General features: G+C 45.7%; 2 protein-coding genes across 2 annotated transcripts in view; both read left to right on the top strand.

Annotated features, from left to right (window-relative positions):
- The window catches only part of XYLT1 (xylosyltransferase 1), a 700,441-nt gene that overhangs the window by 173,198 nt on the left and 513,096 nt on the right, over positions 1-14,147 (top strand). The gene's annotated exons all lie outside the window — the stretch shown is intronic.
- Positions 9,071-12,337, top strand: LOC144784428 (uncharacterized). The gene is given in 1 exon segment (XM_078663176.1): positions 9,071-12,337. A coding segment is annotated over 1 exon segment (3,126 nt). The 5' UTR covers positions 9,071-9,073; the 3' UTR covers positions 12,200-12,337.

Genomic DNA, 14,147 nt, shown 5'->3' with positions numbered 1-14,147 from the left:
ATTTATTTTAGCAGCGCAGTCCGCATTTAGCGGCTGCACTTTTTTATATATATATATATTTATATATTTTGTTTACTAGCGCTCATGTGCGCTTTCACATTCATAAAGGCCGCACCCCTTTCTTCACACAAACCACGTATAAAGAAAGGTACACTAAAGTGAAAGCACTGCATGGGCGCTTTACCAAAAAAAAACATCTGTTTGTCAACTTGACAAACAGATGCTTTTTTTGGTCAAAGCCCCCATGTCACGGTTACATTTTAATGTCAGACACGCCCCTTTCTTTAGACGTGGCTTGCTTAAAAAAAGGGCGCGCCCGCCATGAACGTGAAAGCGCTACATGGGCGCTAGTAAAAAGCAAATATTTGCAATGCAATGGGTCTCGCATTTGGTAGAGCTTATTGCATTGCCAATAGCTTAAACTCTCATTAATGCGAGACCTATTGCATTGCAAATGCTTGTTCTGAAGCTGAAGCTGGGATCTGGACACAGATCTGCGAAAGGAAAGGTTGCACTAATTAAGCTGCTTGAAAATATCTCCTTCACTCCTTTCACTTCAGTTAATTTACATCATCATTATTAAAACTAATATATACTTTAATAACACTGACTGCCTGTACCTTGTATCAGTACTTGTTTTGACTTATCGTGCATTTCTTGAGTTTTTTAGTCAATAACACAAGCCCGAAGTGTCTCTCTGAAGGAGCATTAATTACTATTCGCAGGAAGAGGCTTCCCTCCTCCCAGCAGGCCTTTCTCTGAATGTGTGTTCCGGATATTCTCTCGGTGTGTTCTAAAGTGGCTTTTAATCCATACATGAGCTCAAAGTGTCAGTCCCTCTGAGGTCCTTTGACCTCCAGCTGTGAGGATGCGTTCCCTGCAGATCCCTGCTGATTTGGCAATAACGAGGCTGCAGGAAAAAGAAGCAAATGCTGTTATGGGAAACTATGTTTAGGAAGCAATATCACTTTGGAGCTTTAGCCAATTAAAATCTACAGCTACTATAAGTGTGCAAACAACTATTGCAAAAAAATGCAACGTATTAAACATCGTTGTAACTCTTGTGGTTTATCATTTAGCATTTTTACGTGAAGTGTAAACTTAAATATAAACTTTTCACTTGTAAATGTACGGTAATTTAATGCATTTATTGCTTGTGTATTCATTTATTTCAGAATTGTTATTTAATGTATTTTTACCGGAGTGAGGTTGCTTGCGCGTTTAAAATGACTTGAATCCGATGTAGACAACCATTTTAGGTCAAATAGGTTGGCTTTAGATGGACAGACGGATTTTATAATGCATAGGACTGAATCCCGATTTGTGATTTTATTACCAGGTACTTCATATGTTTGTCTCACTAATTTATGCAAATGTACTTTAATTTAAGCACAGTTTCAATGAACAGGCATTTTTCATTTAGACCCATTTGCAAGCAAGAAAGAAGAATCCCGACGATCATACTGTTGAATTTCTCAAACTTTCTGTATTGCAAAACTACAGAAAATACAGGTCAACCCTTAGCCTAATAATCTTAGAATTTGCTCCTAACCCAGTTGTTTTATGATAAGGCATATTATCTATTTTGTCCTTCAGAGGGTGATATTGTTCATACTCGGGTGTTTGTTTAAATGTCTAATTTCTGTGTGTGTGTTCATATAAACTGGAAAATGCTCCATGAATCCTCAGATGAAACGCACCACAAATGAGGGAGAAGCTTTGTTACAAATAATGTTTTTGCTGAAAAGAGTTCAGAGAATGTCCATTGGTGTTATTGTGGTGATTCCTGAAAGTCTAAATGAAGGTGTCTAAGAAAATGTATGGGTTAACAACCAGAGATCCTGCCAAAACTAAGGGGCAGATTTATGATGACTGGCGCATCCCCAGGCAGGGATGCGCCAGTCATCCTGCGCCACTGCTCCGCCACCCATTGTGCGCCGCATTTACAATGTGGCGCACCATGGGGCAAAAACGGCACAGATGCGTGACGCATCTGTGGCGTAAAGGTGGCGCATTGCTGGAGCAGCATCGCAAGCGCGACGCAGCTCCAGCAAGGCTCGGAGGTGCCCCATCTCCACAATGCTGCGTCAAGACCTACGCCTGCTTCAAGCAGGCGCAGGGTTTTGACGCAGCATTGTCCTGAAAGTGACTGAGTGAAATCTCATAGATTTCACTCAGCCACTTTTAGGAGGCGTTCCTGCGCAGGAACGCCCCCCCCTGCGCAGGAACGCCTCCTTATGGCGCAGGGCTTTACAACGTGACGCATCTCCTAGATGCGTCAAGTTGTAAATAGGGCGCATTGTTTGCGCCGCCGTTGCGTCAAATAAAGTGACGCACCGGCGGCGCAAGGCCTTCATAAATCTGCCCCTAAGCTTTTACTGTCAAAGAGTAAGAAATATGTCCCTGTATACTTTTTAGGCGTTCCGTGAATATTCATACAGTATGATTTTCTAAAACGTGTAAACTGTGATTATGTGTCATCCAAGGGTTGGTCGGGGTTTTTAGTAGGGATTTAGGTGTCCCCATTTAAAGTCTGCATACTCTTTATTTTTAAAATCATGTGGGGGGGGGTGGCAGCTCTCTGCAGGGCAGTGGTGTGATTATTAGGCCGAATCTACTAGTCAGCTCATGTGCTAACTGTTACTTGGCATATTGTGACTTTTCAAAGAATATAGAGGGAGTTGGAGCCCGCCCATTGCTGACCGTTGATTGGCTTTCTCATCACACTCAAATGGCTTATTATTATTTGTATCACAGCTTGTCAATCTTGTGGTTGTCCCATTCATGGAGGATTGCCTCTTTACCATTGATTTGATTGGCTGGCATCTCTACTTCCATTGCTTGCTTTTCAAGCACTACTTTTTTTTGTGTTACGCACTCCATGAGAGTGCATGTGTTTTCAAGTTGTTACCCTTGTGTAAGTCTCTCCTTATGCACTCCTTGTTGCTCTCCATTGCTCTAGTGCAGCTCCCCGACACCGTCCCTGTGCTTCTCCCGATTGGCTTCCTGCTTCCTCTTTGTAGCTCTCCCCACCTGCATCTCCCTATATTCCTTCAGTTCTCACTCTCGTGCCTCACCCACTTTACAAAAAGCACTTTGAGTGTTTTCTTTTCTTTTTAGATACTGATCCAAAAATGCCTGTGTCAAATACTTCCCCCAGACTGCACAGCATCAGTGATGCTGTGCAGTGCTGCTAAAAACCATTGGCAGAGCCAATAGGTCGCAAAGGTGAGAGCTATTGGATTTGACTATGCTTGTTTTTCAATTTTGAGCCAGGCAGGGAAGGGTAAATGCGTTCATAGCACTTTAGATGCTCCTTATTACTTCAGATGAGGGCAGACTTCTGAAGTAGAGCTGCTTTTAAAAATAAACATTCTTTCTTACTTGTCCTTGAATAGGAGTCCTACCGTACTGGTGTACACAAATTAAAAATATTATTATTTAGCTGATGGCAAGTATTTGTTTATTGTGACAGTCCCATAGACATCGTAAAACACACTTGCCCACAATACCATACAGCAAACAGTAATATATTTGCTAATCCTGTAAGTACAAAATCTATTTTAATGAAAGAGCCCTGAGCTGTGGGGGCCTGCACTTCCCTGCATGCTAACAATAATAATAATGAAACTCCGCTAGGGGTACTAGCCCTCCCCAGGAGGCCATGAAAATCAATTCAAATACCTCATGTCGAGGCAAAGGCCAGCTGTCCCCCACAGGGATGAGATATTTCTCTCTAAATCAACCAATGAACCTACATGTACCAAAAACTCCATAGTACGCAAAAAGGCTGCTGCTTCATAGTTCAGATGATGTACATTGCCATGGACCACCCAGAAGCTCAGTATCCATAGATAGGTGTAGATAATTGCTACATAAGTGCACTACCATGGTCACCAAAATGAACCAAATCTGTAAAATGCCTCCCAGAAATCATAAGACATCATTGTTTGGTAGCTGAATGAAATAAGCCATGTAACACCAGGCATATCTAACAACAATATGACCAGAATTTATCAATACAATGTCCTTCAATATTGCATTTTCTTACCAGGATTAGCATGCACTATTGAAGCAGAAGAACATGCTCCTAGAATATTTGATGTGATAGACAGAAACTCAAATCTTTAGAAAAGTGAATATTCATTATGGTGCTGACCCCAATATATTCATTTGGGACAGCATCTGCAGGGATCTTGCCAAAAAAGTACTTTGACTGGATAGCTGCCCTGATGTAATCCCACATACAATTTTCGAAGTATACTTAGCTGATGGCAGAGAGAAAATTAACACGCAGCTCAAACTATGAGTAGAGGTTCGTCTCTATGAGGTTAAAGTGAATAATTTCACCCACTGAATAGAACTATACATGATCTTCATTTTGGTGAGATGCTAAGAGTCCCATAACATATTTATTGTGCTGAACTTCTGAACAAAGGTCATTCAGAGTCAGTTATCCAGCACCTTTTTTTTCTTTTGTGAACAAAGCAGGACTTGATTCTAATAGTGCCAAATTAGGGTTCTACTTGGTTATATTCTGCTGAAATTTCCATCTCCTTAGGCTTTTTTTTCCCTACAAAATTTTCTTAGAATTGCTTTTTAGTTTCAATTCAATATGGTCCTTGAACTCTAGCATGTATCCTTACTTCAGACAGTTGTCCAAAGTCCTAGACAATTAGGTAACCCCGGTCATGCTAGTGCAAGACATAGTAGTGATTCAAAAGAAGAATCTGCCAAACTGGTGATATTAACATAGTTTTTCAAGTTGCTTAATTTTTGTGAAGTCAAAAGGGTACTGATGGTAACCAGTGTATCATCTGGAGTTGATTACCTCACAACTTCATAGCTGCAGCAATTGGTCAATCCGCATGGCCACACCTCGGTCAAGGTAGGCTCACTTAGAACACTTAGCATGCCAACCATGGCAGTACAGCCTAGAAGTCATTCATGTTTCTCTTATTAATAGTATTCAGGTAACAGGCAACTTCTGGGCATGTGTGCCTATTAAAGTGACAGAATGTACCTACATAGCCTCTCAGGGATACTGCAGCAAAGGCTTTCCTACTTCCTGCAGACTTCAGTAGGGTTCCATGAAGTTTTCTGTGATACTCAATATAATAATAAGTTCCTGTGCACTGACTTGATTTGTCTTTCCTACAGTCCAGCATGTCAAGGTAATGGCATATTGGGCATTGCCTGGAGAGGCATGTTAAGTCCTACTAGGCTTAAAATGATTGATTCCTTGTGACCGTCATTCAAGGACTTAGCATTAAAAGGTTGGTAAATTTCTCAGCCAGGTGCACTTGGTTTTTCCCGGCTAATCAGTCTAAGCATGGCCCTGAACAATGAGACTGAGAAGGTGGATATTGGAACTAACTACAGTATCCCAACTGGGACACAGTGAAACTCGATGCCCTGAACATCTTGGCCTCATTACATCTTTCACACAAATACGAGATGATAAGGAAACACGAGATAAGGATTAGGAAGGGGCCGAAAATCCAACAAAGGATATCAGGTATTGCCGCATGTTTGAATCGGTCCACACCTCATCCTGCGTTAAAGTACTGCAGGACAGCCAATACACAAACAGGGTGCCAGCACCCCTCATCAGAGGGTGTCAAGTGATATTTTAGTTTATTGATGTTTATATTGCACTTTCCAGCAACCAGACTCCTTGTGAAAGCTAAAGTGCTTCCTGGGAGGTCCAATTACATTATTGATATTGTGTTTCATGGCCTCGATGAGGTCATGAAGCACTTGGTTCCTGTGCGTCCTTTAGAGTCCATGGTTGAAAGGGTTATTGTTTGTAGTTAGACCTATACAAGGTCAGACTGGGACATAAAATAGGCCAAGGCACCCAAATACAAGTGACCCCGGTTAACGAACCAGATAGCTAAAAAAAAGGGCCCACGTTTGCAAATCAGGACAGGTTTAAAAGTGTAAAGACACACTGTATGAGTGTTTTGCAAGGTATAGGAGACTGCATTCATTTTGGTTTGCTGCAGGCAATGTTTGTGGTAGTGTCAGAGAATTAAACTGTAAAACCCAGCCCACCTGGCCATAAAACAAGCCCACAAACTTCTAAAAAAACAGCATCATACTGATCTGTGAGACTAGTCCATCGGGCACTGCCTCATTTGTCCTATAGGCCATTCCGACCTTTTACCTATATGGAATATGTTAGGTGAAGTGTGCGAGAAATGAATGACGTGCTGGACACACAGTGAGCCTAATGCCACTTTACATCAGCAATGTGGTGGGACAGAGCATATGAGAATAGGTGACATTGTGCAAACATATACCTACCAACTTTGGGATGGACAGTACCAAATGTAGAACCTGCTGTTAGCTCCAAACCATCAGAGACACTGTGACCTATTTAGTACTTCTGGGAGGACCAACCCATTGCAGTCACTTTTAAGCCATCCGGGTTATTCTATGACGTGCACCCAGGAGCCGCCGACGATTAACCCATTGTAGCCACTATTAGGTCACTAGGCGTCCTATAAAGAGCTCGATTAAGGCCAAAGGATGATCAGGTTTATTGGAGGCACTGCATATCACTAGATTCAAGTCTTGAAGAAAACATAAAAACATTTTAGCAAAGGTACAGTGTCATACTCGGTTTGACCCTGAGTTTATAACCAACACCGCACAAACGGAGAAAATAAAATAACCCAGACAAATATCCAACCCTCTCCTCCACACCAGAGACCAAAATGGCCGTGGTTTATGCAGCACCGTATAAACTGACCTTCTTCGTACATGTATACACACATGAAAGTTTGTCAACCAGTTTATAGAAAGGAAACAACGCGCAAGTTGTGCAAATGGGTTTGGCAAAGAAGAAGGTGTGGGTAGCTTGGAACCCCAGCTTCCTGTTAGTCACAAGCCGTGCTCTGTCTTGCGGCCAGCCGCCGGCCTGCTGCTGAAGGCTGCTGTGTGCTGCCTTTCAAAGCAGCCTCTTGTCTCATCTGCGCGCTGCGAGTTCCACGGCGGGTAAATTATCTTTCGCTAGATAAATTAGCAGATTGGTGATGGCTGCGCATGAGGCTGTTCAGTCAACTGCCATAAACAGTACGCTCTTTGAATGCCGATTTCTAAAGCTGCAGTGTCCTTCTGGAGGAAAAACACGAGGTCCAAGGGAAAACATGACATATTGAGACATTCTGTACAAGAAAACTGTGCGCCACTGGCATATTTTGGAACACACTCATGTCTCTAGTTGTCTATATGTATAAATATGTACGTATAGTACAGTCAGTCAGTGGCGCCTAAGCCAAGAAGAAGCAAGATACCGACCTGCTCCGAGGAGACACCGGGCGCCCGGAGCGACTGAGACACCCACCTGGGACCGGAGCTTATTTATTTACGCACCTGAGAGATACTTACCTACAGGGACACTTACAGTAGCGTCTTCATCCCCGCTTGGAACCTATGACACCTTAAAACGGACTCTTGCAGCCTAAGGATGCGGCTACCGGGCTTCGCGGCGCTGCTACTGACCCTGCCCTCTCTGGCACCAGCGCTACGATGTACTCTACAGAGTGAAAAATGCATGAATGGTGGAAAGTGCGAAGCCCTTCCGAACGGGACTTTCACCTGCACGTGTAGCAGCAGTGCATTTGTAGGTGAAAGGTGCGAATACTCCAACCCCTGCCTTAGCTCTCCATGCAGTGCTTAATTTGTAAAAAAAGAAGTGCAGGTGCTGAAAAGTTTGCAAAGGAGGCCACAGCTCACTTCTTCCTCCGGTGAGCCCCACTTTCAAAACTCTCACTGCCTCAGTCTCTATCTTCTAACCTTGATATGTTGTGTGTCCCCTAAGTCTTTGCTCTAAGAGTCTATCCTCTCACCTCTCTAATTGTTTTCTATCATCTTTGTCACACCTGGTGTGTTACCTTATTACCTGTATTTCTGATTTGCCCTCTATTCATTCTAGCCCTGCCCTTTTTCCTCTTCACTTTTATCCATGCTCTCCTCTCTCTCTCCTCGATCTTGGCTCTTACTATCACTCTTCTAGCAGCGATTAGCTGTGTCTCCGTTTTATCATTTGTCTGCTTTTTTCGTCTGTCCAGTCCTCTACATCCTTTCATTCTATCTTCTCTCTTCTTAATGCTCTCTTCTTTACATCATGGCTGCTTTCTCTTTGTATCTGATTTGCTCTCCTTTTCTTCTACTTACCTCCGTATTATCTCTCTCCTCTCCTGTTGTTTCTTTCTCCTTTTTACTCCTGCTCTCTCTCTCATCTATAACACTGCTGCTGCCTGTGACCCCTGTCGAGCTCGAGGACAGCCGATGATGTCACTGCTAGTTCGGCCTGTAATTAGTAGGTCCAGGGATGGCGACGGCATCGGCATCCACTGCTCAGCTTGCTGTGACCCTGCCTGCTACAGCACAGGCATTTCCCCAGCCTTAATGCTGCCAATCCCGGTAAGTATGGTTGTGGTGCCTACTGGACTCATGCATGCTCAGCAATTACCATGCTGCGGTGCAGCGCACAGATTCTACAGGTGACGCAGTGGCGCACAAACGTTGTGTTGGTCCACAGCCGCATCTAGCACGTTGAAGATAGCAGCAATGCAGGGCTGCAGGAAATGCCTCTCTGGCTACGCAGCTCTGGCTACGCAGCAAGTGGAAAGTCCACACTTACTTTTGTTTATTCTTCCTCTAGAGCCCTCACTCCCAAGTCCCAAATGTGCTCTTGCAGCTTCCTTGCCTACACTCCGCCATAAGCCAGCCCCCAGCTACAATTATCCAATGGGAGGCTTAGGCTCAGGCAGTGGCAGGATGCAGCAGACTCTGGGAATAGAATGCAATTTGTGATTGGCGTGATGATATCATCACTAACGTGGTGATACACAATCATGCCTGCCTGGACAGGCGTATGCTGGCCAGTCTATGAACATTTACCAGCCAGTCACAATGCAATGTATGTTATTTTTATTTATTTGAACAATGAATATTGAGACCACCACCTGCAGGGTCAGAAATTGTAGCCCCGGCCCTGTGAAAAAAGTGCCGGTGCTGAGCACCTGAAAGCACCTGCTCAAATTAAGCACTGTCTCCATGTATGAACTCCGGAACGTGCCAAGTCGAAATCCGTGGAAACACCGTGGATTATAGCTGTATCTGCCGCTTGGGATACTCCGACAAGCTGTGCCTGACTCCCACGGATAATGTTTGCCTGAACAACCCGTGCCGCAATGGTGGGACATGCGAACTGCTGTCCAGCCTCACCCAGCATAAGTGCAGATGTCCCCCGGGGTGGACAGGTGAAACTTGCCAGCAGGCGGATCCCTGTGCCTCGAACCCTTGCGGCAATGGAGGACAGTGTGTGCCTTTCGAAGCTCAGTATGTCTGCAAGTGCCCTCCAGCTTACCATGGTCCCACCTGCAAACAGGACACCAACGAATGTAATTCTGTCCCATGCAAGAATGGAGGTACATGCATAAACGAGGTGGGATCATACCAGTGCACCTGCAGGCCGGAATACACGGGACGCAACTGCGAAAATCTCTACGTGCCTTGCTACCCCTCCCCATGCCAGAATGGCGGTACCTGCCGCCAGACAGGGGATACCACCTATGAATGTGCATGTCTTCCAGGTTTCGATTCCCAGAACTGTGAGGTGAACGTTGACGACTGCCCCGGTAACACCTGTAAGAACGGAGGGACCTGTGTCGATGGGGTGAACACTTACAACTGCCAGTGCCCCCCAGAGTGGACAGGGCAGTACTGTACTGAGGATGTTGACGAGTGCCAGCTGATGCCAAATGCCTGCCAGAATGGTGGCACGTGCCACAATTCCTATGGAGGATACAACTGCGTGTGCGTGAATGGTTGGACTGGTGAGGACTGCAGTGAGAACATTGACGATTGTGCCAACGCCGCCTGCTTCGGTGGAGCCACCTGTCATGACAGGGTGGCATCTTTCTACTGCGAGTGCCCGCATGGACGAACAGGGCTCCTCTGCCACCTCAATGACGCCTGCATCAGTAGCCCTTGCAATGAGGGTGCCAACTGCGATACCAACCCAGTGAACGGAAGGGCCATCTGCACCTGTCCTTCTGGCTACATGGGGCCAGCGTGCAATCAAGACGTCGACGAGTGCTCTCTTGGTGCCAACCCCTGTGAGCATGCCGGCAGGTGCCTGAACACCCTAGGATCCTTCCAGTGCCAATGCTCCACGGGATACACGGGTCCCCGCTGTGAGATGGATGTCAACGAATGCCTGTCCAATCCATGCAAGAATGATGCCACCTGCCTGGACCAGATCGGGGAATTCCAATGCATCTGCATGCCAGGTTATGAAGGTGTTTTCTGTCAAACAAACACAGATGAGTGCGCGAGCAGCCCCTGCCTGCACAACGGCCGCTGCATTGACAAGATCAATGAGTTTCATTGCGAGTGCCCCATAGGTTTTAATGGCCCCCTCTGCCAGTACGACATCGATGAGTGTGCCAGTACCCCTTGCAAGAATGGAGCCAAATGTCTGGACGGTGCAAATTCATACACGTGTGACTGTGCAGAAGGATATTCAGGCTTCCACTGTGAGACGGACATCGATGAATGTGACCCTGATCCCTGTCACTACGGGACCTGCTCTGACGGCATCGCAGATTTCACCTGCCACTGCGAGCCCGGCTACACTGGCCAACGATGTGAAATTGACGTCAACGAGTGCCAGAGCATGCCCTGCCAGAACGGAGGAGAGTGCCAGGACCGCAAAAACAGCTATTCCTGCAAGTGCCACAAAGGAACCACAGGGGTCAATTGTGAAATCAACATGGATGACTGTGCCAGCAGCCCTTGCGACTACGGCAAATGCATCGACAGGATAAACGGCTACGAGTGCACGTGCGAGCCTGGATACACAGGGATCATGTGTAACATCAACATCGACGAGTGCAACTCGAACCCCTGTCACAACGGCGGCACGTGCAAGGACGGCATCAATGGCTTCACCTGTGTTTGCCCGCAGGGCTACCAGGATCCCACCTGCCATTCAGAAGTCAACGAGTGCAACAGCAACCCCTGCATTCACGGAAGATGTCATGATGGCATCAACGGATACCGCTGTGAATGTGACCTGGGCTGGAGCGGTACAAACTGTGACATAAACAACAACAAATGTGACTCCAATCCCTGCATGAATGGAGGAGCCTGCAAAGACATGACCAGCAGATACCTCTGCGCCTGCCGGGACGGCTTCAGTGGACCCAATTGTCAAACTAACATTAATGAGTGTGCTTCTAACCCGTGCCTGAATCAGGGAACCTGCATTGATGACGTGGCAGGGTACAACTGTAACTGCCTGCTGCCGTATACTGGTCCCGCATGTGGGGAGGTCTTGGCTCCGTGCTCTGATAACCCATGTAAGAACGGAGGCGAATGCCGGGAATCTGATGATTACGAGAGCTTCTCCTGCTCCTGTCCTGCTGGCTGGCAAGGCCAAACATGTGAGATTGATATCAACGAATGTGTCAAAAGTCCCTGCAGGAATGGCGCGGCGTGTTAGAACACAGATGGGAGCTACCGGTGCAACTGCAAAGCTGGCTACTCTGGCCGCCATTGCGAGACGGACATAGACGACTGTCTGCCAAATCCTTGTCACAGTGGAGGTTCGTGCTCTGATGGCGTCAACGCGTTCTTTTGCAACTGCCTCGCCGGGTTCCGCGGGCCCAAGTGTGAGGAGGATATCAACGAGTGCGCTAGCAACCCCTGCAAAAACGGGGCCAACTGCACCGACTGCGTGAATAGCTACACATGCACCTGCCCATCAGGGTTCAGCGGGATTCATTGTGAAAACAACACCCCTGACTGCACTGAGAGCTCTTGCTTCAATGGTGGCACTTGCATAGATGGCATTAACACGTTCACCTGCCGGTGCCCAGCTGGCTTCATAGGAAGTTACTGTGAGCATGACGTCAACGAGTGTGACTCCAAGCCGTGTCTGAATGGTGGGACTTGTCAGGACAGCTATGGGACCTACAAATGCACCTGTCCCCAGGGTTACACCGGCGTGAACTGCCAGAATCTTGTGCGCTGGTGTGATTCCTCCCCATGCAAGCATGGAGGCAAGTGCTGGCAAACCAACAACCTGTACCGCTGCGAGTGCAACAGCGGCTGGACTGGGCTCTACTGCGACGTGCCCAGCGTGTCTTGCGAGGTAGCTGCTAAACAGCAAGGTAAATAGAGTGCGACTCTAAAAGCTTGGGCTGAGGCTTGCAGACTTTGCTTGAATCATAATCCAATAGAAGTACAAAAAATCTACTCCTGAAACCTCGTAGATTCCGGAAAGAGAAAACATACAAGCCTCCTTTTCAGGAATGGCACCCAGGATCTGGAATGCGCTCCCCCCTGAAACCAGGCTTATCTCCTCCACTGCACTCTTCAAGAAAGAGGTGAAAACCATCCTTCTGGCCAAGATCTCCTGAACCTCATAGGTGCTGGATCAGAGACTCTGCATTGCTTTGTACCACTGTTCACATTGTCCTTTGGCACTATACTTCTACTTGATGGGGACACTACTACGCTACTCTCGTCTACCGACCAATATAGGATACACGCTGGTTTACTGATCCACTCTCCCGTTGCCCTCACTCAGTGTTCTCTCTATACTATAACACTGGTATAAGCCATCCACACACCCAAGGTGTACCTGAACACCCCTGTAGTGGGATCAATGACTTGTGCTGTCTTATATTACTTGTTTACCTGATTGTATATTGATATGTTTTATGTATGTTATTATTATTACCATGTTAATGACTATTACACTGCTCCCATTATCTCTGTTCATTCCTACTGCCCCTACCCTGTCTATGTGAAGCGCTCTGATATCTGTAAGGATCTTGTTCGCGCTATATAAAACTTTGAATAAATAAATAAATAAGTATATATGCGTGTGTGCTTTTGCGTGTGTGTGCGTGTGTGCATGTGTGTGTTTGTGTGTGTGCAGAGTATGTAATCATAAATCATTGAAGTGGTGTTTTGAAAAATTACAATTGATGTTATTAAATTAAATACCTGCAAATAATTATTCAAGTTACAATAGGGATGTGGGTTGTATTTGTACAAACAAATATAATGACGGGTCTATGTGCGACACTGATGTAAAAATGGATTAAATCATCTAATGTGGTCTTTTCTCCCACTCCCCAAAAACTCTGCAGTTAAATTTTTATGTAATCAATACAAGCAATGAAGTTTGCATACAACACACAGAATCAAAGTTGTACATATAGATGTGGAAATTTTCCATGCACATTAAATCACATATACAATGTTCTATAAACCTTCTCCAGTGGCATGCTGGAAAAGGTATGCCACTGAGACCCATTATGAAATGAAATGAAATGAAAACAAATTTATAACGCGCTGACTTAGCCCATCGGGCATCAAGGCGCCTAACCAAAAAATTATATATTTTTCATGTCCAGAGAAATGGATTACTGGTAGGCTTTCTTGAAACACCATGTTTTAGAGCCTTTTTAAAAAGGGGCAGAGAGGTTAGGGACTTGAGTTCCAATGGAAGTGCATTCCAAAGGCGCGGGGCTACTGTGGAGAATGCTCTTCCACCCCATCTAGACTTATTAGTCCGAGGGATCACCAACAGATTGTGTTGTGATGAACCTAGACATCTGCTAGGGGTATAGGCAAGGAGAAGAGATCCCAGCCCATCAGATGTTCCTGCTTTCAAAGCCCTGTGCACAAGACAGATAATCTTGAAAGAGATACGATGCTCTATGGGGAGCCAGTGGAGTCTCTTTCTGGCTAGTGTCGCAGAGGAGGAGCGGGGAATGTCTAGTACAAATCTTGCGGCCGCGTTCTGCACTATTTGGAGTCGCTGAATCAGACCCTTGTTAATCTCTGCATAAAGAGAGTTGCAGTAATCCAATCTAGCCCCAATTAGCGCAACTACAGTCTGTTTTCTAGCCTGGGTAGAGAGGTAGTGCACTATTCTTTGGAGAATTTTGATTATCAAACAATTTTAGCATTTAAGCTTTTTTCTGACTGTTTATGGTGTGGGAAGGCTTGGGAAAGTGTGTGTACACCCACAAGGTAAGGATTTTTGTAAGTTTTCATAAACTTTTCGATTACCCATTCCTACCTAGAAATAGCCTGGGCCGGATATAAAAAGG

Source organism: Lissotriton helveticus, chromosome 10, assembly GCF_964261635.1.
Source record: "Lissotriton helveticus chromosome 10, aLisHel1.1, whole genome shotgun sequence".
Lineage (NCBI taxonomy): Eukaryota > Metazoa > Chordata > Amphibia > Caudata > Salamandridae > Lissotriton > Lissotriton helveticus.
The sequence above is the reverse complement of the archived record's forward strand: the minus strand, read 5'-3'. Positions and strand labels throughout refer to the sequence as shown.